We start from the raw sequence: 27,345 nt of genomic DNA on the forward strand, positions 1-27,345 counted from the left end.
GTACGAAAGAAATTTTCTCTTTCTATGGTAAACCGGTGGATGAAATGAGGTAAGTTTGTGGTATTGTTTATGGCTTTGTTTGTTAGATAGAGGGATGTGTTAAGTTTGGGGATTTTATCATGTTAATAATTATTTTATATTATAGTAGGATTTATAACGATTGTTGTAGGATGGTTATGTGTTTTACTTTGAAAGATAACTTTATTTAGTTGTACTAGGTACTAACTGCAGACAAAGTTGGATTCAGTCTGGAATTTTTAAACGTAGGATGTATTAATAGAACATTTTGCAACCAAAGGAGGTTACTGACGCTGTTGTTGTCATAAACACTATACAAATGTTTTTTTTTGTCTTGCAGTTATTTTAACTATGGGTTCTTAAAACAACTAATTTATGCACACGTACGTGAATAACTTGTACTGAAAGGCGGATGCTTATATAAGCAGTGCTTTCTGTAAAATTAAAAAGTCTGTGTAGCTGCAAAGTAACCAATCAAGTCCTCATATTTCACTGACGGTGAGGAAGTCTAAAACGTTTTTTCATTTATTTTTAAGATAATCGTAAGACTATTTCGTAAAACGTAAACTGTATGTGCGTGTGTAATATGAAAGCTGTAAAGTTTATTATATATTATGATTTATCTGTTGTTAGACGCACATTTCTACAGACTGGAAAAATGGAACATTATGAAGGTTGTGTTATTTGTCTTTTTATAGAAGCTATTTTAATAACTTGGGTATATTAATATTGAACCATCTACAAAGACGAAACTATCAAAAGGGTGTATTTTATTCAACACGATAGTCTGAATCCCAAATGACTATAATTAATTAGTGGTATCACAAACTGGCTCAATGGAGCTGATCTAAAGGTATACTCTACTGAAAAAAAACTACATCAGCAAATAGAATTGGAAGTAAGGTTAGTGTGATGTATTTTGTGACTTAATTGGTTTAATGTACTCAGTATATTAGGCCTACCGTGTACGATAATCGATTATATATAGTTTGATAGTAAAATTTTAAATTTCAATATATAGTTCATTGGACGAAATAAATCGTTTAGTTAGTTAGCTAGAATTTTCTCGCTGACGACTGGTGGATCAGCGACTGGTAAAATCAGTTGTTACAAGTTTAAATCTAACTAAGCGGAAATGATGTTTATTTTTAAAATCAACTTTCAGATACAACTACATCTAACAAAGAAATAATTGAAATGTTTTAAGAGGGTTTCAACATTTAATGAACTTGTTACTTTAGTATTAATAAGAATGTATGTAGAAATAAACCCTGAAATTGATCCTCCTTGCTTTGCCTGATTAGAATATGAATCTTTTCTGGCCAATTGGAGGAGAAATAGATTTCTCCTTTTAAAACTCTCAAGATGTTATCTTGAGAATCCTGTCGGGAGATACAACTTATTTAACATTAAAAATTTCCTGTTTGATTTTCAAATGAGGAACTAACAGCTAGATATTTTTGATCAACTCATCTTTTGTTCAAAAACAGATTATTAGCAATATGGGAAGTCAAGAAGTCTTAAGTGGTCAACATGGCAAGTTGAAACCTATGAAAATAGTTACAATAAAATCTGTCAAGCTTTTGTCATGAAGAGTCAAGGAGTGGAAAGTGCTTGAAATATTTTGACTGATTTCAGTCAACAGTAAGTAAACATTGCTTTCTGACTTTGTTTTCACTTAATTCTACACTTATTCTGTTAAACTAGGTAATAGTAAGATGGTTGAAGTTTAAACTACTGTTATAACCAGTATTGCTCCTTAATGTAATGTTCCTCTTACTTCGCCAGGCTAGAGAATATTTCTATTCTGGCCTCTTGGAGGAGAAATTAAATACTCTTTCAAACTTTCGAGCTGTGTTTGACGCTTGTGAATTCTGTCGGAAGTTACAGATACTGTAATAAATCTTTTAGATTTGAGTGTTTGATTGCACTTCAAATTTCCTATTGCAGTTCTGGCAGGATATGAACCTCCTGTGGAAAGGACTTCACTAACACAAAGAATACAAGATTGATATGTAACATGATGTAGCTTGGAAGATGAGATGATGGAGACAGAAGAGGAAATCTTCAAGAAGAGAAACTTGTTTCTAACCTTGTAAGTGTTTTCTTTCAAATTAGCTTCTTACAAGAACATTGCAGTGAAGTTATGGAAGTGATTTGTTTTGGTTTAAAAGTTTGTATGTACTGTAATTTGTTGATGTCATACATGTTGGAATATCTCTTGGCAACAATGCTGATCTGGGTTTGTGGTTTTTTTAGTGATACTCATTTTGTGATTAGTTCAGTTGTTACTATAAACCTTTGTTTTAGCAAATTGAACATTGTTTAATTGTTAGGATGTTACAAAAAGCACCATAGAAACTTAATCATGAGACCTGAAAAATTCACACAAGCTCATCATTGTTTCTAATAGGAATAAAATTGAAACCTATTTTACTTTGTATAAAAGTAAGGTAATGTTTGATAAAGGGTTAAAAACAAAGTATCTAGACAGTAAATGAAATAAGGTGGAATATATTAATTTCATTCTCTAACAGGCAGATTATCTAACCTTTATACCCAGTCTCTTGGTGATTACCTTTTGTTCCAGGTAAAATGGAGTAATTTTCTTTCAAAACTTAGAACTATGAAAATATTAAATTGAATTATTAGCCATAATACTTCTTGAATGTGAGAAATTTCCATGTGAAGTGAACTGTTCCCATTAGAAATATTTTCAAGTGTTTCCTGGTTTGAGTTCTTGTCTGTATATCTTTTGAGGCAAGAGTCGCCCTTCCAATTCTTAAAATGTTAGGGTGCTGTTTATAGCCTCGTATATCAAACAAGCTAGGTCTGATTATATCCTGATTCACTCTGTGTGAATTGGACATCAAACCTGCTACAGTATTGAGATTGTTTAAAATCCTTCATCTTCCTACTGTTGATCTAAAAGTTTAAATTGGATTGTAGAGCCTAAAACCTTTCCTTTGACATTTATTTTCATATAAGATGTGTGGTTTATTGTAATTTTGTTCTGAACTCCTGTTTTGGTTTCAAATGTGCTGTTTCCTATAGGTATGTTCATTAATGATCAGTGAATTAGATCTCTTAATGTTTATACATGTGAAATTGTAATGATTGATTAGAACAAATTACTTACTTTTTTCTGTAGGAAACACTAACTATAATTGTACTAAGTTTATAAAAACTTAGTACTACATAACTGGATTGTGGTACAATTTTCATATATAGCAATGAAATATCCAGTTTTATTACTAGATAAAACCTAGACTAGAATTGTCATCAACTGTAGAAAGCTGCCTACATTCCTAATACTGCTAATGAAATTTCCTTGATTTTTGAATAGCTCTAATCTACAGGATTGTTTCAAGTGAGGTATTAGCTTTTTTAAAATGTTTTTAATGCTTTATAATATGAAAAGATGTATTGGAGATTTGTTCTAATTCAAAATTAAAGGATTTTATGTTCTAAGAAATGTTAGAAATAGTAAACAAGTGACCTATACATAATGTTATATGTAACATCTTAAGTAATATCTTGTACAAAATCACTTGGCACATTTTGTAGCTTTTTACTGCTCTTTAAATTTTGTAATTCTGTCAACAGGATATGAACCTCTACTGTATGGCAAAACACAAGACTGTATAGCAAGGTAGCAGGAAAATCTATATAGAGAATAGTTGGACTATTTGAGAAAATGGTTTCAGACATCTTTTGGGTGAGTTTTTCTTCTTCAGGAATCCTCTGTGTGTGTGTGTGTGTGTGTGTATGTATATAAATTGTGACAATTTTGAACTATATTAGTGCATATCTGAATTAAAAACCCTTTGACCAAATGCGTTAAGACATGTTGACTTCAATCAGTTTGAAGCAGTTGTTTTCTTACTAATGGAAGAATTAACTTGTGCTGTCTGATAAAGGACTGGTTTTAAAACCAGTCTTTTTAAATTTAAAGTTGCTTGTTTGGAGGACAAATGTTTTCAGTCTCTTGTTTCTTGCAACCTTTCTATATAGTTGAATTACTTAAGACGTAATGCTGTTCCCCACCAGAATTAAACTCAGATTTGTATAATTACATTATAAAAAAAATTTTCTTAAGAGGCATGTCTTGGTGACTATGGTTTTTCAGATCTCCAGTATTTCATCCTTTTTGAGGCAAGAGTCGCCCTTCCATCTTTTTTAAAATGTTGGGGTGCTGTTTATAGCCTCGTACATCATATAAGCTGGGTCTTATGCTCTGATTCACTCTGTGTGAATTGGACATCATACCTGCTACAAATATTTTAAAATAGTTTCTCTAACATAATCTCTATAGACGTAAATATAAAACTTGTATTTAGCAAAAAAATCTGAATTTGTAGTTTCATATAGCCTGGATGGTCAGTTTTACATACTAATACATGGTAATTCCATTGTCATTAATTTTATTGTTTCCTCTCCTTGAATAGTTTCATATTCTTGATTCAATACTGTAATTTTTCAAAATATGAAAACTCGTACTGTCCTTCCTTCAATGAAAGAGTAGTTTTTGAGATTTGAGACTAATGTAAATCACTTTCACATATCAGCTTTGCTGTGATTGAGGAACACAGACAGCAGCAATATCTCAATCTGTGATGTAGTAGAACAGGTCCCCGAGAAGCACCAGATTTTGTTGGATACTTCTACCCTGCGAGTGGCTTCTTCAGGCTATCCAACCCCACTTTGCAGCTGCCAACATCCGACTACTGCCACTGCACAATAGGAACATCTGGACCAAAGTCCGGAAACAGAACTGGGCTGCAAGGCGTCTGCATGGCCTCGGGGCAGGGAGCTGGAACATCCTCAGAACCCCCAGCTGCTACAACGCTAGCAGGGGAGGCCAGGAACCCCTGCTGACCCAACCTGTACAGGGGCATTATACTTGACAAGGTTGCTATTAACTTTAATTGCATGAATTATGTTTTCAAATATTAATAAAATTAGTAATTACCCTTGATAAGTTTATATCTACTGAAAAATTCATATTAGTAATTACCCTTGATAAGTTTATATCTACTGAAAAATTCATGTTTGATAGAAATAATTAAAATGTCTTTTCGAACTCTTAAGTTACACATAATTACAATGTAGCACATAATTATTCCTACTTTTCACTGAAGTAGGATTCATTTAGTCCTCTAGTTATGTTCCCAAAATGTAGACTTTTGTGATGACTTGTTTATCTTGTCAACCTCATCTTTCAGTGTAAAAAAAACAACAAAAACACTGCCACATGGTTGAGGTGGCACTGAGACATAGTTGACCTTATCCACGTCTTTAACTGTCTTAATACGGTAAAGCTGCATTCACATTTGCAGCTGGATACAGGACATACAAGCAAACTTTTCATGAAAAAAAAAAACACTTCACTAAACATTTGCTGGCTTATTTCATGCATTTTACAGTAAGCATCCTTTGCACCTTTGAGAGATACTGCTTTTGTCGTTCCTTTGAACATGGGCAACTGAAACTCGAGCCGTTGTGCAGAGATATCTGGATAGACGTTTATAACCAAGTTGTTAATCTTGCAAGATGTGATCATGTTCTAAAGTGCCATATATTGTCTTAAGTTATTGTTGTCTGCATTGAATCTAGTTGTCAGATGTTCTATGACTGTCCATAAATTAAAAATATTAGCTTCTATAATAATTTCTAGCTGCAGAATGGTGTGCTGAGCCATCACCTGTTCTCCTTCTGGGGTCTCTGTGAATGCACGGTAGTTCAGTAGGCAACAGATCTAGAGAAGTTACCTTTTTTCAACTTCAAATATCTTGTAATCTTCCTCTGTTCTCAATAACTGCTATCATGCCAGATACTGTTGCTGATTTTGCTTGGCATGCACAGTTTAGTTCCTCTAATGGAGCTAATGAATGCTGAGCCATCAACAATCCTAAAACTGTCAATCTGTCCAGCAGACCTCATGCTTTCACTGCTACATCTGATTTATCATTTGGTAATTCTGACAAAGAATAAAAAATGTCACTAGTTATCATTAGCACATGTAATTGCATATAAGCAGCACAACCAGCGTGTTGGACACAGTTGGCAGAGGTATTTAACTGGACCATTGTGGCTGTCTGACGATACAATATTTTCAAAGATTGTCTTGTATATGCCTGACTTCTGAAGCAAGACATGAAGTTCATCTACCTACTGGATAGAATCTTGAACACATTCACAAGCTTGAGCTGCACATTGCATTATTAAATTAGCTTTGTGTGCTCTGCAGTGAAAAAAAACAAAACTGACGGTCGCTTCTCTTATTTTTGCCTGGCATCCACTGTACGCACCACTCATGTTAGTGGCTCCATCATAAGTTTGTGCTCTAAATCCTGACGGTAATAAATTGAGTCTAGTCAGTACATCAAGTATAGTCGAGGATATTGTTTCACCAGTTATATTGTAAACACTAGAAACAAATGTCTCGTGGACGTCAAGGTTCTCGTCTATGTATCGTACACATGTTGCTTCCTGTTCGGCACCTGTGACATCTTGAGTGCCATCAACCATTTATGCAAAAATTTTACTTTGCTGCACTTCGTGTGCTATGTTCCTCAGTAATTATACTATCTATGATAAAAGAATATATTCTTTTGCCATAAAGCACCAGCACTTTATTGGAGGGCAGTGATAATCTGAAATTTCATGGATTAATGAGGGTCTAATGAGCCCTGTTGTAAAATCAAGGCTCGACCAAAGAGAGCGGATGGAGGGCGTGTTTGGATCCAAGCAGCTCGAACCTATCGTTAACTATGGTCAGTGCCTTCGGTAGCTAAGGGGAGTAAGGCATTCGACTTTAGAAATATTACAGCAATGACTACTCCCCACGTATTATCAACAGCACACCCATAAGAGCTGGAATAAGTACCACAACCCAAAAAAGGTATACTATAATATGTATTTCTAGTACTACAAACATACTGGAACCATATACACCAACTTACCTTTGTCACTGATACTGTGTAGGAATAAATGAAAAATAAATACATTACCAGAACAATAAAAAAAAAAAAAAAAGCAACAAAAAAACACTAAATTAAAGCACCCCTAATGACATTGCATAGAAATTGTTTAAAGGCATTATGCCAAAATAAAAAAAATTTACAATACGTACACTAAGGTCTATATTAATCCAATGAGCAAAATCTGTGTATGCAAGCCACTTTTATAGCCTGCTGAGACAGTGTCAAGCTGGCTCTGCCATGCCCAGACTACGCAAAACATTGTTCACAGGTCTCTTACAAAAACGAAATTTTTTGGACCCAAATGAGAAAAAACAAAACTGGAGATTTTGAAACTGTATGTGATGGGCAAATTTGGATGTGATTTTCATGATCAGCAGCCAAAAAATTATATATAAAAAAAAAATACCTGAGTGTTTAATTAAAAACTGTTGTGCAGTCTAATCAAGCAAAGTGTGTATACATGTTTTTGGGACACCCTGTATATACATTTTGTCTTTATTAGTGTTTGTAATAGATGGTACTTTTACCATGGAATAATGGCATTAGTAACTTGTAAAGAGCTTGGATGTGAAATGTCTTCTATATTTGTTCCTCAAATTCTTTTTGACTTCTCTCTGACCAAGATGATCTGTGATGTGGATGATCTCTATTCCTGGTTTCTGGCACCGGTTTCAGGTCATTTTATACCAGTGAGAAAGTGATTTGTTGGCCTATTCATAGTGCAAAATGCCTAATCTGCTTCTTAGATACATCCATCGTATTTGATTATCTGAAATAATAGAGTTGGGTTTTTCTTTTATTTGTCTAAGTCTTTTTATGCATGTCTACTACATAGTTTGGTCATTAGTCATATATTTAACAAGATATATTTAAAATATCCAGTGATGCCTCACTTCTCCCTTTAGAAAATTATCTGATTAAAAAATAAAAATCTACAAAGTTTTGTTTTCCTTTCATTTTACATTGGTCACAACTCTTCTTTTCTTTAATAGTACTCACTGGTAAAATATTAGTGGAACCCTTCTAAGTGGTTTAATCACAGCCCCCCTTTTTGTTTACATAATCCCTAATTATATACACTGGAACCTCTCTAATCAGGCCAGTTTGTCACAAACCCAAAGGTGGCTGCTTTAGAGGGGTTTCAATGTATACACTAGTTTGTTACTGAATTTCCTTTGTTACAAAAATGAAACTGTAGTTCAGTGAACAAGTGTTTGTGTTATCATTGGTTTATCTCAGGGGTGTGCAACAGGCGGGCCACAACCCGGCCCGCCAAGCCATTTAGTGTGGCCCTAGTTGTAATCTAACCATGTGGCCTGATCTGTAATCCAACGCAAATGGAATATTTTTAAAAGCATCGATCCTACGGGATTCCCAGGCTTCGACTCGACAAACTTCTAAAATTATCTTTGCCAGAGAGGAGCAGGCCGAATTCGATTGGTCGGCCTCCTTAGGGCATGAATAGGTGACGTGCACTAGCACTATTGTCTACGACTCAACGTCATGTCCTGAACCTCGCCTTCGCCCGCTGGCGACAATTTTCCCTAACCTCTGCTGTCCGTCATTCATTATTGGTGAAAATTTTATTACCTTTTACAGTTACTACTAGAGATTGAAGGTAAATTGATTATTATTTAGCATATTGTTGTGACTTTACTGAATTTATTAAAATTTTTGCTTTCAGATGCATCTGATTCTATGTACAGTGTGACCTCGTTATTCGCGGGGGTTACGTTCTTTACCCTCCCGCGAATATTGGATGCAGTTTTAAAACGTATGTATGCGATTATATACTATATGAAATGCTTCCCAAACACTAATGATACTTATACTCATTGATGCAGTAATAATGTAGCAATATTGCATACTGTTATGTATTTCACTAAATTGTACCGTGCGTTACCGGGCTGTGCTTTGCCGTTTGCGTTGTTGGGGAAGCTGAGGCAGTCAGCCAATAGCAGTCCAATCTTGTTTGGTGAAGACGACAATTGATAAAAACGGCTTGATTGAGTAAATACAACAGAAATCTCCTCGAAAAGCCCTTTCAGTCTCTGTGACCTACAAAAACGCAGTTCGCGCATAACCCGCGAATAGGCGAGGTCACACTATTTTGCTATTCTCAATTAATTTAAGTACCGGAAGGCTGTGATCGGGATGCCAATTTAGAAACATGTGTTTCTGTCCATAAGAGGTTCCATGTGTAAATAAATTCTATGTTTTTTTCTACTTTCCTATTTTCGTGAGAATAATTTTTGTTTTGATTTCAGGGCTAGTAAAATGTCAGCAGTTGAGAAAAATGTCGTCCAATGCGTAAATTATATTCGAACACGAGGATTAAATCATCGACAATTTAAAACTTTTTTAGATGAGCTGGACAGTGAGTATTCAGATGTTTTGTACTTCTCTGCTGTACGTTGGCTTAGTAGAGCTGCTACTTTGAAGAGATTCTGGAATCTGCGAGAGGAGATTAAGTTCTTCATGGAGAGCAAACGTCAGAATGTGGACTTCTTGAGCAATGAGAACTGGCTGAATGACTTAGCATTCCTCACAGACATTACACAGCATCTGTCTGATTTAAACTTAAAACTACAAGGGAAAAGTCAACTTGTGAATAAGTTGTTTGAGCATATTTGTGCTTTTGAGAAGAAATTGGAACTTTTCCAGGTTCAGTTGAGAAGAGCCATATTGACCCATTTTACATGTCTTGCAACCAGGAAACTGGAATTTCCTAATTTGGATTGCACCAAATATGGAACCAGTGTACAAAAGCTGCGTGATGAGTTTGCAAACAGATTTCCAGATTTCAGACAAACTGAAATTAGATTGAAATTGTTCGCTCAACCTTTTGATTTTGCAGTGGAAGACAGTCCTGATGATTGCCAAATGGAACTCATTGAACTGCAGGCTGACATGGACACTAAAAGGAAATTCTCTGAAAACAGTTTGCTAGACTTTTACAAACTCTGTGTACGTGAAAAGTTTCCCAATTTGTCCCGTCATGCACAAAGAATTGCCTCCCTTTTTGGTAGCACCTACTGCTGTGAGCAATTTTTCTCCAAAATGAAGCTCATCAAAACCAAATGTAGAAGTCAGCTGACTGATGAACATTTGACCAGTCAGTTAAGAGTGGCAACCACTTCTGTCAAAGCTGATATTGACAAGCTCTGCAAGGACTCTAAATTTCAAGTGTTGCACTAAAATGATCACTCATGCAAAAATAAAATATTATTGCTTGCATTTTGAGAATTTTTTTTAATTTATTGTGCATGTACACGAATAAGCTTGTTTTTTAAGTGGCCCTGCTTGATTGATGAAGTTGGTTATATGGCCCACTGATGAAAAATGTTGCACACCCCTGGTTTATCTTAACACAAGACTTGGAGTCTTAAAAATATCCATAGTCCTATCTAATATAAACAATTACTATAGAAGGAAACTCATACCAAGAACTGCACTGTAGTTTTTAGAGCTGAGTGAATGAAGTTATATGTACTGTTGCTGATATATGAGAAATATTCAGTATTGTAGAGGGTTTACCTCCCTTGTGGTCTAGATTAGACATAGTAAATGTGCTTAAAGATGTTTGCCCAGTGCATACTTCTGTGTGGATTTGTATGATAAACTCAAACACTAAGTTAGCATAAATGATGTTTATGAAAACAAATGATTCAAATTTAGTGGGTCCACTTTGACATCTTATGATAACCAGCATTTGTGTATATTATTAACACAAGTATTAACAAACTTGTCCTTTAAATGTGTTTTGGAAGATTGTTATCTTGTGTGTATGCATATAAAGATTATTAGGAACTATTGTATGGGAAATGTTTTTTGTATATTTTGGTATTGCATTTGTTTCATTAGTTTAAGTTTTGTGTTAAATGCTGGAAAGTGTTGATAATTTATAATGTACACAGCCTTATTGGGTGAAAAAAGTATCTGAAATGTAGGTAGTGTCAGAACCCTGGTCAATTAATTTTGAGCCATGTTTTACAGCTGGTTATCTTAGTAATCTTCAGCATAGGAAACTTAAATCTGGGTGGGTTTTTATTTGTCAGTGCACTTTAACACTTGTAAAAACTTAGTTTTACTAGTTAAACTTCTAAAATATTAATTTTAAAGAGATTCAATTTAGGAGAGACAAAAGCTTTTACTGTTGACTCAACAAATTGTGCTTCTGACATTACATCTTAACCCTACCCTTTATGTAGTTTTGCAACTACAATATTTGGGTTGTGTGCTGTGTAGCAAGAGCGAAGTTTAAAATAATTAGTAACAATGTAAGGTCCAGGTTATTACATAAAATAGTCATCAACATTCAAGCATGTTCTTCATAAGGTTACTTGAGTGTAACTTGTTCAGCTGCTAAGTTTAAGGTCTAATATGCACGTGGAAAAAAGTTTTGAACTGTTGGTCCTGTAGAAGAGCCACAAATGTTGGAGCTGATGAATTAAGTTCAAATTATGCCATATCACCAAATTCATGTTCCACACAATCATCCATGAGTGCATTATATAAGTAACAGTAAAAACTGTTGCAGATGGGAAGATACTGTAGACAGACTCCCCAGCTTCTGGGTGTACATAACCTTAGTAGCTTTGACATAAATACATCTTGAATTTTGTGATAAATTACCTGTTTTACAAGGGATCTGAGTAGTCAAACAAAGCTCTAAATGTTTGTGTGTAGAAGCCCTATTTATTATAAGCTAGATGTTTTGATTAAATTGGAAATTGCTTCAGACGTAACTTGTGTAGAAGATACTTGATAAATAGTTGGGATGGCAGAAGTAATTAGATATCCCTCTGAATCTTGATTTCCTATCCCAGTTATCTCCATTTTAACCAGAGACAATAAGAATCAATACATTCTTATTAATAAGTCTTCATTAACTCTGGATAAACTTGTAGTTCTGATGAATACACTGACAGATAAAATTATAAATTTATTTGGTAAATTCAGAACACATCTAAAATATTCCAAAGAAGGCACTTTCACTTCAACACAACAAAGTAACTAGAACTGTAATGACATAACATATCTAACCTTTGCTATAAATATTAATACTGGTCACTAACTAATCAGTGCCAGATGATAGAAATTTGAATAATGCAAGATCAAATCTATAGTGGATAATTTCAATGTACTAGAATTGGTTGTACAAACTAATAAAAATAACTACACCTCCAAAAAGGACATCAATTATTGTAATTTGTAAATTTTAAATGGCCACATCACAATGTTCATTAAAATACTTTTAAGTAAAACCAGTGTTAAGGGCTGACAAAAAAATTGTATACAATTCATGTAACTTTAATTCATATACAAGGATTATTACACAAAAAAAGGTACATTTCTACCTAGTCCAACTGGTAAACATTCTGACTTCAAAGCAAATGAAGCACTATTTTACTACACAAAATCAGTGCTCATTAGTCTTGTGGAATCCGATGCCTGATTATCATGTTTTCCAATACAATCCGATCACTATTAACCAAGATTAGTCAACCTTCATCCTTATTGAAGATTGTCTGTAACTCTTACATCTGCTAATAAATTATTGAACTGTGTTTATGGGAAGAAAACTAAAAAGTAGTTATTCTTTGAGAAAAGCAGACAAGTTAGAAAATCTTAAAATATTTTTACCTCTGACATTTTAAACAAATATTTGTAAAGTTTCTATATTTCATGTTCCACAACACAGACAGTATTAAAACCTGAGTCTCATCCTTATAAGCCTTCAGTCATGAGCAAAGTTACTACTAACCAAGTCAAAATGAAATATATTTAAATTTGAAAAACTTAAACATAATGTATGCAATTTCATTTTTTAGTAGATTATAAATTCTGTGAAGTAAAAATTTAAAGTAATAGTTATGTCCAACTGTAAAATTACTTCCTAAAATATTTAGAATAGAGCAGTGGTAAAAAAAACACTGATGACAGTCCCTGTATTTATTAGATGTGGTACTTACTCCACCCATTTTTAACAAATGAAAGATCTAGCTGTTACATTTTATGAAAGATTAATAACATACTGATACAGATGTCCTTATGTATTCTGAAAAAACAAAAGTAGCTTATATATTCACTCTGGTATTTAAAATAAGAATTTATCTAAATATTGGATTGGTCTAACTTACAAACAGCTGAACATTCACAAAAGTAATATAGAGTGGTAATAGTTTATATCTTTCCACTAAATTGCAAGTATACATTGTATTTTTATTTTTTGAGGCATATTATTACATCACTGAATCTAATGTATGAAGATGAATGATTAAATCTTATACTATAATACTAAAATGTTTTTATGTACAATAACTTTAAAAGGAAATGCTTCAGATTTCATGTGTGGTTTTATTTTTAAGATTTACAGTTAAGTTTAAAGACAAAACAATACATACACTATTTACCTTCATAACACTTTACTATTTTTCTAAACATACCAATAGTTGATAAAATCTCAGCCCTATTGCAGTTATTATTACTCTAGTAGAAACAGGAAGTAATGACAGTTACTATGCTATCAGCTCTGTAATCTTGCTGAGCAATGAAGTCTCTACATCATTACAAAACTAAAATTTATGTAATGTAATCTTTTATCTGGACTAGAAATATGATATACAATAAACTACACAAACATTCACATGTGGCATTACTTTAACTTGAAAGTGCACTAATTTAAATAAAATCTATGAAACGTAGAAATCACCAATTGTAGAAATGTCTAAACGATAATGTTTTACCTGATGACAAAAGATTTAAAACATCTTCCTTTACACTTGTGTTTCTATAACAAATACTCTTCCTACATTCAACCACGTTTCACCAATTTAAAACAATCCATTAAAGAATAAACAAAATCTGTTTATTAGGTCCCAACAGTTTTTCTGTGAGTGTGTGTATATGACGTCCATCTAGCCTGACTTACAACTACAGTTTTTATGGTTACCAGATGCAACATCCACATAAACTCACTTGCAATTACAGGTTAACATATGCAGTAGTCTGCTTCCTCCAACATTTACATTTTTCTGATGAAACAAAAAAAAAAGTTTCACAAGCTTTCTAGTATCAGAATTCAAATTATAAAGTTCTTTTATACAAAAGTAGAAAACTCTGAATGCAGTTAGGTTTTACATTCTGCTTCCAAAACTTGTAGTTTTGGCCAAAAGTTAGGCATAACACAGTACAAAACATGAATTGCTTTAGATTCAAGTTTTTATGTTGATAAAAATAGTCATATTTCATACATGTGAAAAATATACTTGAGTAGCAGAACAATGTTTTAATATTAAAATTTTGTACTTTGTGTAAGTGGATGAATTTTATAAGATGATAACTCACAGATCATAAATTAATATACCCAAGTTCTGACGTAGATAGGGTGAGGCACAAGTCACTGCAAGATAAAAACAACCCAACCATGAATCTAAAAATAATGTAAATTAATATCTTAACAATGTGAGGTTACAGGAGTAAATAGTTTTTATCTATTGGACTTTAAAGACCTTATCATCGTATTTGTGCCATGTCTTCAGTTTCACTTTCATTGTATTGTAATACCCTGGCAACAAAGTTAAATATTGCATGTTGATTTAAAAGTACACATTTTCTTGGACAGTTTATAAATTTAAATTAGACCACTTGTTATACAAGAAATGACAACAGAGCTAGACATTTAAAGAAAATAGTTTAACATTAGACAGTTTTACAATTACCTTAATAGTTTTTAATTGCATCAATCTGTTGCAACTTTCAACAAAGTTAGGTACAGAGATGACAGGTGATAATTTAAAGACACAGGTGTAAGAGTGCTTCAAAAAATAAATAAAATAAAAACACGTGTCTTTTTTCCATACCTGTGGCGAATTTTTTTACTACCAATATGTTTAATAATTTAAATTTATTATATTAAAAAATCTTGAGCAAAATGGATGTTGATACTAAGCCGCCTTAATAAATTTTTCATATTTTAAATAACAGTTATCATTTGAGTACACAAATAAAAACAGTGAATCTATCATTACACTATTAGCAAATTTCACACTGTTTTAAAACCAAACTTAACTGTTATGTTCACAGGGCAATATTTCTGTACCGAAACAAAAGTGTGGTAAATGGTACTCGTAACACACCACATTGCAAGTTAAAAGCAAGCGCAAACAATTCGGGAACAAAATACAAAATCATTTTGTAGAATCCTGCATAGGAAAATAATTATAATAAAACACGTTCCAAAGAATGGCAAAAACTAAAAGACCCACATAAATGGAGAACATTACCCAACCAAGTTTCTTCTCCCAACTGTATATTTTCAGATTTTTTAGAGTTATTACCCCCAGAAGGAGTCCTGCTAACGCACCCCCAAAGTGTGAAGCATAGCTTGTGCGACTTTCCTCCTTGCCATAGTAACGGTAGTAGAGGGCAATCCCGATATCACTGCCACTAAAAACAAACAAAGTCACCAGTCGAAGCCAGGCAAATTCCATTTCCTTAAAATTCTAGAAAATAAGATATATATGTTTTTATCTGGGATAAACATCAATATGAATCATCTCAATAAAGATGTTTTTAAGATTAGTGTTAATTGGTCCAATACAACAAGAGGTTGTATGGGTTTTTGAAGGTCTTTTGGTTACCAGCGTATAAAACGGTGGATGATATTAGTGATGTAGTTCATTTGTAACTTATGCTGCAATTTGTTTTAAAATTATGCAAATAACTAAATATGATGCAGCCAGAAGGTGAATAGCTATCAAACATTACCTAGCGAGCGATACTGTTTATGTATCCTTCAGACTCATCATTTAGTTAACTAAATGAATTTAAGTGGACAACATTGATCTTTATTATTTAGTGAACCAACTGATTTTTGTTAATATTAAAGTTTTTTTTAAATACTTTACATTTTACCTTTGATCAAATCAGTATCACAAAAATTGTAATGGCATTCTAAACTGTAATGGTTACCCCAAACTGTCTAAAAACATTACAATAATTGTGATAACATTAAACTGTAATGATTACCTCAAACTGGCTAAAAATGTTACAATAATTGTAATGACATTAAACTGCAATGATTACCTCAAACTGGCTTGAAAAACATTACAAGAACTGTAATAACATTTTAAACTGTAACAGTTACCTTAAATTGATTGAAAAGCATTACATGTATAGTAATAACATTCTGAGGTTCCTAAATGCAGACCTTTATTATGTAAAAGGTAAATAATTAGTTTCAGTTTGTGTCTTTCACTCTGTTCTTCAATCACTTTAGTTTACTACTACAAAATACTCTTCAGTTATCTATATTTAGTTTACAAAGAGACATTACACTATCACTAGTAAACAAGACACTAGAGTATGGATTTTAAACTACAACATACTATGATAACATTAGCCAGATGTGCAGCTATGAGGGCATACACGCCACCAGAAGCTCCAGCCAGATATGTATCAGGATCAGACAGTGACGAAGCCAGAGATCCTAAACATAAAGTAATATGTCATGTGAAACAATCAGTCATTTACCACTTCATTACAAGTTACAGACCATTACTTGTACGTGGGCCTACAGTGTCCTTTCCTAATTTAGCTTCTACAAAAAGTTTTTAAATAAATTGTTGTTTACTCCTTTAATTTTGTGTAAAGTTACTTGAAGACTATTTGCACTTGCTGTCTCTAATTTTTGAGTAATAGACTAGGGAAAAGGCAACTACTCAACACCACTAAATACTGGAACATTCTTTACATATTTATTGAAGGGTTTTGATCCTATGAATTGCAGATTGTAAACCTAGCACACTAACTACCACACCACTTTTAAATGATAGTCACAAGGTTTTCTTATTTTACAGTTAAGGAGAAGACAACACTTACAATTCCTAACCCATGTGCAAATTTTGAATTTTATTTTCCACAATGTTTTTACTGTAATCATCTGCAATCCAGATGGGAAACACTCACCCATACCAGCGTTTCTCATCAAGCAGATAACAATATTCAGTGATGAAACAAAACCGATACAGTCGTAAACTGGAAGGATTTTTCATTCTATGTAAATTACACACACATGCATCAGTATTTCTTAAGTTTAGTTTGCAACCAGATAATTCATCGATTGATTGATGCTTTATGGCTCAAAGCAATGAGGCTATCTGCACAAGTTGTAAATAGAAAATTTAAATATTGTACAAGGTAAAAATAAATGAAATTAAAACCAAATAATATTCCAGAAAACGTGTTAGATTCAAATAGAATGAAAAAGGCTAATGACCCATGAGATTTAAAAAAACAATTTAGTAAGACAGTATCCATCATCCCAGTTGATGCTGTTGAAAATGGTGCCACCATGCACATTCGTCATGACAGCACCACCAGAAAACCAAAAGAAAGTTGATCGCTGATACTAGAAAGGTTAAGAAACTGATCTAGGTTACTCTTGGTAATATTAATAAAACATTCAATTCATTAACATTTAACAAAACAACTCACAAGTCATCAAAAAATTATTGTTGCAAGTAATTACCTACTCTCAACTTTTCATTTAAATGAAAATTATTTTTTTTATAAATATATGAAACTTGATATCCAAGAGAAAAGTATAAAATCATCAAAAAGAGTAGACAATACAATAAATTAATAAATAGAAATATATAGTAAATCCATAACTTTAAAATGTTAAGTGAAATCAATATCAATGGATATTATCATAGCCTTCCAGGAGTCATATGAAATTGAGTTGAGAACCCTAACCATCTGGCCATGCTGGGTCTAATATTGATAGTATTAAAATTCTCTTGGCTAATCAGTACAGAAATTCTTGTTAAGTGTTAGGGGAAAAAAACAAGTGAAGACAGATGGCATTACTGAAGTTTGCAGATTTGTCTTAATAAATGAGTATTTTGTTTAGTTTGTTTCGATGCACTATCCGTCCCTAATTTAACAGTGTAAGACTAGAGGGGAGGCAGCTAGTCATCACCACCAACTCTTGGGCTACTCTTTTTACCATTGAATAGTTGGATTGACCATCACATTATAATGCCCCCATGGTTGAAAGGGTGAGCATGTTTGGTGCGATGGGGATTTGAACCCACAACCCTTGGATTATGAGTCATGTGCCTTATCCATCTGGCCATGCTAGGCCAATAAATGAAAGGTAGATAATACAGTTACAAAGTGGTCATACATTTTGTTATTTTTTATAGAGGTTAATTTTTAACTTTAGAAACTAACTTTGTTTTGTCATTTTTCCTGCAACCTATTCTTAAGGAATCTTACCCAATATTTATTAATATTAGCAACTACTTTTAGTTGTCATTAATTAATTATAAAAGTATTTAAATAGAAAATCCATTGTAATTATATTCACTATTTTTAACAGATGAGTAGGAACTGTTACCACCATATAAAGTAGTTTGAAAGTTTATGGAAATACAAGGCATTGTTTTCAAAGCTAAAAAGTAGACCTTTTCATATGCATAAAATTAATTGACATTGTTCTAAAATATTAATATCATAATGCTGAGTAGGAAAATATTTTTTTTTCTTATCTTTAATAATCCTTATGTTTAATTCTGCATGTTGAAACTATAATACATGGGTTGGGTACATTATATTAAAATGATTTTAGAGCCTCCCTGTAAAGTTATAGTTCATGCTGCAATGTGTGATCATGCTGTAACTAGTAACTGTGCACCTTAAAAATAGTTCTGTACAGTATTTGCCATTGCAAAAGGCCATGTTATAAAACTGTTATGTCCAATGCACACCACTCCCCAATGTATGCTCACATAATTTACACAAGAATGACACTTTAACTTGTCTGATTACACAAAATTCCTTAGTAAAAAAATGAATATTCATTCAATTCTGCTGTTGTTTGAAGTTGAATAGGAGGTAAATTGGAAAAACATACTTTGGTAAGCCTATATCCTTCATTTCCAACTGGAGGTCTTTCTTGATTGTGTTGTATACGTTTGCCTGGAGCATGTGGAAAATTTTTGCCACTAACCTTTACATTCATGGATTTTCACCTGTTACAAGACACCACACTTTTTTTACCATTCTGGAGTGCAAATTCTTGCAGATTTCTTTCTTGATAGTTCTGTAACCCTAAATTGATCCATATTCCTCTGTTTCTCAATGACTTAGAGTATAAGGAACAGCCTCATGTTAGATATTCTAAATTCCAGATCCAAACACATCATTGTGATCCAAATATATGAATATTTTGCATCAGAAAAGGCTGTTATATACAAAACTGAAAACAACTGGTGGCAAAAATACTTCCCACAAAATGCCAACGTCAAGATGTAGCTCTAATATATGCCATTCTACTTTGACTGCGATTGTCATGACTTATTGATTTTTATCTTACGAAACAATTTTAATATAATGTATTTAACAGTGCATTAGTTGCACAATTCTTTTAAAGTAATTCCTAATCAATGAAAAACTTAGGATACAATTATCCACATAAGTAATTAATTTTATATTCTACAAAGAGCTATATCAATAATATCCATCTGCTGGTACGTCAATGAAATACGTAAATTGGTACATTAGAGTATGTACCCACTAGTTCACCAGTAAAATGTTTAAGGTATTAAGTTAGATCACACACCCGCCAGTCCACCAGCAAAATACAGAAGACCCACTCTCCACCACTTATGTACCATCTCCAGAGGAACTCCCAGCAACAACTGAATCATTATGTTGAAGAAGATGTGAACAGCCCTAGAAATAACAAATAATCGTCTCTTAACATGTTTTAATTTTCTTCACTGGCATGTTACAAAATTATTACTACAAAAACTTCATACATATTTAATATGAGAATATTTTTTAATTTGTGAAACCTATGTTTATACACACCCAGCATGAACAAGCATGTATGTGATGAACCTCCAGGCCTCTTTGCGACGATAAGGGTTGTAGATGAGGGAACTGTCAATGGGAACGGGAAGAGAAGCACTCAGCTCTTTCAGTTTTACACAGTAATAAATAAAGACACCCAGCTATGAAAAGAAGACAATTATTAATTAGGATAAGAATAACCCTCACTTTGTTCAGACACAAATAAACACTTGTGATAGTATGTTTGATATAATCACAGTATTTCATGCTTGTGATATTATGTTTGATATAATCAGTGTTCATGAAATGCTTTCCATAAATAAACTTTACTAAAAGTTGGGCTTTGAAACAACAACTTTACAGGCATGTACAACTGTAATTACCACAGCTGGTTACTACACTTTCTGCAAATAAAGTTTATATGTATATATTCTACATAAAAGTGAGGCACACATATATCCTATATGCATGTTGATAAAAATAAACATGAAGTATATGTACGTAAATATACAAACAAACACAAGTTGACTATATATATATGTATGTATGTGAAAATATAAACAAACATGCTGTATAATAGGAGTCTCATGGTTTGAGTTTTATTTTTCTTACCTCTCCCAGACTGGCTATTATCATGAACAGTGGAGGAGGCATACAGCTATACTGCTGCAAGTATTTTCTCACCGTGGTGGCTCGTTCCGATTTTGGTACTACAGTCATTGCCAGAATTTTAACAAGTCTCTGGAACTTTGGTCTAGCTGAACCCAATTCCATTGTATGAACCTGTAATTATATGTGTGTGTTGATTAATTAATGTAAACCTCAGTCTTTGAGAAAATGATGAAAAAACATTTTAAACAAACAAATTATTTGAGAACCATATATTCTAAAACACATCATATACTTATTCTAATAACATATTTACAAAACTTCCCAGTTCTATAACATATTTGATTAACAAAACAAATATTAATAAATCCAGTGACTGACTGTTTGTAAGTTACCACTGGAATATTCCATAACCAGCAGTAAGGCTTTTGTTAAAAGTAAAACACATTTATTAAAACAGCTATAACTGAAATCATAAAAGAAAGATATTACATACACTGTTAGCCAAGTTTAATGTGATCACATCATTAGTCACAAATTATACACACACAGTGAAAGAAAATTCCCATCCACATGTTAATTATCTTCTTAAATAACTCATTTAAAAATATATCAAATACCCTTAATTCACCTTATTAAACACACTGACTAACTTATCAGGTACAATTACTGCACTCAATCACCCAGATCTGTGAAAAATAACAATATAAATCTTATTTTCTGTATAATTTTTCAGTATTTTTTGTATTTGTGTTAGATATTATATATATTTGTGATGGATAACTCCAGGACTTGTATGTGTGGATGTTTCCTCAAATAAAACAATAAAACTATATGAAATATGTTAATTTCATCTTGTATTAACCACCACTACTGTTTAAGAAATATCAATTTTAAACTTATTATGATGATTACAATATTACAGTGTACTTAACATTCATTATCTAGCTCTACTATGTATCTTTTGAAAACTAAATCTCTTTTCATACATTTACATTCTTTTTAAATTCCACAAGAATATATTCGTTCACATGAAGAAATATGTTTTTCATTTATTCTTCATAATTCTAGCTTACTGATCGAGTAAGCTTTCGTATTTAATTTAATTTCCTACCATTTGGAGAAACTCCTTGTAGCTCAGCATTCGATTATTATCCCAATCAGCTCTTTCTAGTATCTCATCAAGGACCCCTTCGGGAAAATCATCGCCGATCTCGGATGCATCTGACTGAAGAAGTACCTTCAGTTCATCCAGTGGTATCCACCCATCATTATCTGAATCGTACTAATAAATACCTTACAGTCAGAAAAAAGCTATATAATATGGGTTTTCATTAAGCGTGCAATACAATAAGACTTGTACAGTCTAGTTTTCGATATAAATACAGTATTAATCACTTTTATGAGACTGGTTGAATAGCATGAGTTTTTTGTTTTAAATAATTCAATAGTAATTCCCTCAATCTGATGGTAAACACAATTGTAAGCCAGCTGAGAGACTTAAAGTTTACTGAAAATGAATGATGGTAAAAATTAATTTTTATATAAACCTCCAGAAATTGTAAAAAAGGGCATGGGGACATTGATAATGAAAGCTATGAAAGAACACTCAAAATAGAAACCTCAATGACAGTTCACAGAGTAATAAACTAATATGTACATAAAACAACTTAAAGTACTGAAGGAAATTTAAGTAATACAATTAAACTAAAAAACACAGCACTGGTTCACACTATTTGTCTAATGTTCAAATTTTACCACATACCAGTCAATTATTTACCACACAAGTTAAATTATATATAAAAATGAGAGATACATAAACTTCTATTTATTGTTTGTGTGTAATACGAATATAACAGTTACTCAGAAATACTTGTGCTAGATACAAGAAATCAGAACAAAAGTATAATTACCCCCTGATGAAAAATGTGGGTATGTTTGAATGTAGTTTTTACTGTCTCAAAAACAAAAGCATAGATAGTAAGACTGACAGAATACAGAAATAATATATTAGTTAGTCCTATGGCATCTTAAACATTATTTTAAATGTTTTACAGAATTCCTAAAAGAAATTCTATACTGACAAGGATAACAGAGAGACTTTCAATGACATTTTTCATCTTCTGAGTGCACAGTTTATAAACAATGTAGTGGTAATATGTTACCAGTAATGTATATCATAGAATCAACATGCAACACAATGGTTCAGCCAACCCTCATTTAACTACAAACCTTATGGTGGTGCTGTATGTCTTTTTACTTACAATTAAATCTTGTAGTTACTTTAGAGAAGAGCCATATAAATGGGTGTTGATATGTTTATTCAGTATCATGTAATCCTTTCATTGAAATGTATCAAAGGTAAAACTGTAAAAAAGTCTTACCTTTTCAAAGATAGATCGCCAGACCTGTAGAAAAAGGAAAAATTCACTATATCAGAAGAAATCATATAATAAACAGTAGTGATCAAACATTATCTCATTCACGGTATCAAAAAGAAAGCACATTATAAACAGTACAGGTGAAACATTATCTCACTGACTATGTCAAAAAGAAAGCATATTATAAAGAGTAGTGGTCAAACAGTCTGTTCTAGCCCAAGAAAAGAAGTCCAACAAAAACTAAAGTAATTATTGATATATAAATGGTTTAAGCACTTAATTGTATTTTAAAAAAGCTCTACAATTACATCCAATTATGTTCTTTCCTTGACAGAAGTGTAATAATGTGATTTTTATGAATACTTTGCAACATTGAGAACTAAATTATATAATACATTAATAATATGAGATACTAACATCAAAACCTGTGATTACTCTAATAATTACCAGAAACTTACTCTGTCCATCTCTACATTGTGGTGATCTTTGTTTGTACTTCTCGAAGGTTGAGTTTGCCAACTTTTGTCAGTATTCACATGCATTTTGCTGATATTTAAAAGGAAGGCTTCTCCTACAAGAAGAGTTGAATGTAAATGATTTCTCTACACACAAAAGATACAGTTTTTTTACAAGACAGAAGTAGTTTGTATGGAATAATGAAGTTTACAACAGAGCAGATCATGATAAGGAAAGGAAACATTTCTTGTAGAAACTGTTCTCTTGTAAAAGCATTGCAGGAATCAACCAATTACAGATGAAATTTGGTCTACCAGATTTTCTTATCAACCTTTATATGACAAATTCTCCCAACTCATAGAGACAATCAAGTAAAACCACAATAAAAAACATCAAAGCACTCACCACTTTATACACTAAGTTATCTGAAAACATCAAAAACAAGGAAGAAACCTAGGTAAAGAGAATTCTCAAGCCAAGCTCTTTTTAGCAGAGAAATCAGTTTACAAATGAGTACATAATTAACTCCTTATATCATATATTCTAATAAAAAAAACTAAAAATTCTAAACTGACAGTATGCAAAATACAACTGATTTTTTGCTGCTACTAGGTTTTCATATAGTGATTTATTTCATATAACATGCTATGTCACATTAAATAAACAACAGCAGTGGACTAGTCTTTGTGAGATGATACAAGAGTTCCTTTGAACAAGCATTATAGTCCATCTCTCCCCCACAGGCTGTAGATGGCTGTCAGTGCTGGTATGGGCCTCATCTCATAATCAAATGGCAAAGCCTCCAATAAATAACAACATGAACATATACTTAACAAAGAGAAACACATAAAATAATGAAACTGTCAGCACACTTTAGCACTTTCTACATGTTTACATTAAGATCCAACAGTAGAGTTAATATTACACACAGAACACAGGAAGTTCTGAGAGAGATTTTTTAAATCAAAAGTTTTGTAATCTTTATCAGGATTTTTGTCATACTGATGAAAACAATCACAAGATTGTCCATCTTTTTCTTTTTTTTTACAAACAGTTTTGACAAAGTTCAACACTAGATGTCAGTTATTATCAAGTCCAACATTTATGACAAAACATGAAAAAAGTGGAAATTGTTTTGGAAACAGATATGTTAATACACCTCTTCCAGAAAATTGCAAGAGATAATTAACAAAAATAAGATACTTTAAGATTTCTGTTTGGAAATATTAATGATAAAAGTTGGGAAATATTTTTGTAGAAAATGTTCCCTTATCCAAACTTTCTTATCTTGACAATAAAATTAAGAAAAACAAAAGCCCTTTACTCTCCAAATATATTTTTTTTTTATTTCTTCCAACACTTGGCTATCACAGCTTTCACTAGTAGTACAATAATTGTCTTTTATTCCTGAATGAAAACTGTTTTAAATTTGATCTCTCTTTTTTTTTGTCTTAAACAAGAGTATATTTAATACATAGTAAAAAAATAATATACCACATCGTTTGTCTTAGTTAATATGGTTAAATTGTTTGAGCCATTATTTTATAAATATTCAATTTGATTCCCCCCTCAGTTAATGAGAAGCTTCATCTAGAGTAACACTTTGCGACATAAAATAGTAACAATAGGTGTTAAATAACTATTAAAATTTAAATACCTACTTATGTATACCATATAACAATAATTTTACCTATCACTAGTTCTACGACCGAACAACGTATGAAGACACTGGTAAGTTAAATAGTATAATAAAACAAAAAGAGTTGTTGAAACATAACTATTCATTAGTTTAATTGTTAAACAAAAACTTAAAAGGCGAAGGATATTTAATAAATTAAAGACAAGCATAAATTTATATGTTACGTGTAATAGAATATAAAATATTAAACTTGAGGCGCAACTAAAGTCGTGTATTTTAGTTTTTAATACGTAAGAGTATGAGGACGAAACACCTTAAAATATTAAGGCTCTTGTATGTTTTAAGTTCAAAACGCACACACTTCGTGCGATTTTTTCGATCTCTTTATTTATTATGTAATAAAAATTTAAATTAGGAAGTCTAAAAAAGTACTTACGGGTGCCTGAAAATAAAAAAATAAAACCCCAAAACTGGTTCACCTACTTTTCTGCTAAGGTTTAGTCTTTGTGAATTTTGAGCAAGCAATACTATTTGTAAAGAAAAACAAAAGCATAATATTACCAGTATATTCGCACCGTTGACTCACCACTCCTGTGGACGTATTACATCGGTCCGTTGAATTTGTAGCTTCATAACCAGATTTCATTTAGCATGCGTGATTGCATAGAAAGCGCCACTAGATGCTGGTAGCGATATCGCGACAAAAAGCAAAATACGAAATCTGTAAACCTATACTTAGTACATACTCAGCCAAACACTAAACATAATTAGAATGTTTACCAGATTTTATAACAAAGTAATTTCGTGAAAATTTTACTAGTGGATAATGAATACAAGGGACTATCTCATAATCTTGCAAGGTTGCATAAAATCGTGTTACTTTAGTTTTGAATATTACGATTTATAGGAATTTTCTTTATGAAAAAAAAATTATCACCCTCTGGATATCCATGTTTTTTGTTGTTTTTTTAAATTTATCAGTTTAGCTCTTGCATAATAAGCTTGTCGTAAGTTGCTTTTTGTTAATTTATTTTCTTCAACAAAACGTAAATTCATAAAAAAAAGATTATGTGGATTACTCTCCTTTGATTTTCGACATAACCTGCTACACAATTTACGACTGAGCAGAGATCCTCAGAAGAGCAAAATCGCTAAATGATTTGCTTGTTTCTTGAATTTCACGCAAAGCTGTACGAGGACTAACTATTCTAGCTTTCCCTAATTACTAATCATCACCCACAGCCAAATCGTTTTTCTTTGGGAAATATAAATTTATAATTTAAATTATTTGTCCCTGATACAAAAGGTACAAGCTTTAATCTTTTCTACAAACCTGTTTGTTTGGGAATTTCGCACAAATCCACTCGAGGGCTCTCTGTGCTAGCCGTCCCTAATTTAGCAGGGTATGACTAGAGGGAAGGCAGCTAGTCATCACCACCCACCGCCAACTCCCGGGCTACTCTTTTACCAACGAATAATGGGATTGACCGTCACATTATACACCCCCACGGCGGGGAGGGCGAGCATGTTTAGCGCGACGCGGGCGCGAACCCGCGGATTACGAGTCGCACGCCTTACGCACTTGGCCATGCCAGGCCTTCTAGAAACCTGATAAACATTTCACATTATTTTACCTTTCCCTTGCGGTATTAAACCTATAACATTTCAGTATATTACTCAATGCAAATTACCAAATAAAAATAATATTTAAAGTACCTTACAAAACAAATAAGACTTTAAAAATCAGAATAATTAGATTTGCATCAGTTCTTTCTCAGTGTAAATGAGCTGCTATCTACAAACTCCACCCTGCCTTACTAGATATATTTTTCAATACATTTGCTGAAAGGGCTAGCATATTTGGTGTGACGGAGATTCGAACCTGCGACTCTCAGATTATGAGTACATTGCCCTAGGGCCTGGCATGGCCTAGCGTGTTAAGGCGTGCGCTTCGTAATCTGAGGGTCGCGGGTTCGCGCCCGAGTCGCGCCAAAAGATGCTCGCCCTCCCAGCCATGGGGGCGTTATAATGTTACGGTCAATCCCACTTTTCGTTGGTAAAAGAGTAACCCAAGAGTTGGCGGTGGGTGGTGATGACTAGCTGCCTTCCCTCTTGTCTTACACTGCAAAATTAGGGACGGCTAGCACAGATAGCCCTCGAGTAGCTTTGTGCGAAATTCCAAAACAAACAAACAAACCTTCATCAATTTAGTTAAACGTAATCATGAGAGACTCGTATGTAAGCCAATCAAAACATTTGAATTTTTCAAAATAGATGCTGATCACAGTTTCATACCTGGGATAATATACAAACCAAGTATTATCAAGAAACATCTTAACGCTGTGCTCTAGGTTAAATTGTTTGTTTTCGAATATTTATCACGAGCATCATT

The 27,345-nt window shown here is 32.8% G+C and overlaps 1 protein-coding gene and 1 pseudogene across 11 annotated transcripts; one reads left to right on the forward strand and one right to left on the reverse strand.

Moving 5' to 3' along the window:
• On the forward strand, positions 1 to 20,504 carry LOC143244141 (general transcription factor II-I repeat domain-containing protein 2B pseudogene; annotated as a pseudogene). Of its 6 annotated transcripts, none has more exons than XR_013024919.1 (6): positions 1 to 49; positions 1,509 to 1,662; positions 1,969 to 2,113; positions 3,625 to 3,736; positions 4,587 to 4,929; positions 20,490 to 20,504. The product of XR_013024919.1 is annotated as a general transcription factor II-I repeat domain-containing protein 2B pseudogene, transcript variant X6 (transcript). The 6 variants fall into 6 exon arrangements; XR_013024917.1 differs by lacking the exon at positions 20,490 to 20,504 and adding an exon at positions 9,272 to 10,826; XR_013024918.1 differs by lacking the exon at positions 20,490 to 20,504 and adding an exon at positions 9,370 to 10,826.
• On the reverse strand, positions 11,937 to 25,734 carry LOC143244140 (rhomboid-related protein 2-like). 5 transcript variants are annotated; one of them, XM_076488285.1, is made up of 9 exons: positions 25,515 to 25,734; positions 23,317 to 23,429; positions 22,862 to 22,885; positions 21,592 to 21,762; positions 20,481 to 20,651; positions 19,887 to 20,029; positions 19,636 to 19,748; positions 16,397 to 16,497; positions 11,937 to 15,511 (listed from the first exon to the last, which is right to left on the reverse strand). In XM_076488285.1, exons 1-9 carry the CDS (start codon positions 25,597 to 25,599, stop codon positions 15,197 to 15,199), a joined length of 1,236 nt encoding a protein of 411 aa, XP_076344400.1. In that variant the 5' UTR covers positions 25,600 to 25,734; the 3' UTR covers positions 11,937 to 15,196. The 5 variants fall into 5 exon arrangements, with proteins under 5 accessions (XP_076344400.1, XP_076344403.1, XP_076344401.1 ...); XM_076488288.1 differs by having other exon boundaries at positions 25,540 to 25,686; XM_076488286.1 differs by having other exon boundaries at positions 25,390 to 25,527.
• Positions 25,735 to 27,345: the final 1,611 nt, after the last annotated feature.

Source organism: Tachypleus tridentatus, chromosome 2, assembly GCF_004210375.1.
Source record: "Tachypleus tridentatus isolate NWPU-2018 chromosome 2, ASM421037v1, whole genome shotgun sequence".
Lineage (NCBI taxonomy): Eukaryota > Metazoa > Arthropoda > Merostomata > Xiphosura > Limulidae > Tachypleus > Tachypleus tridentatus.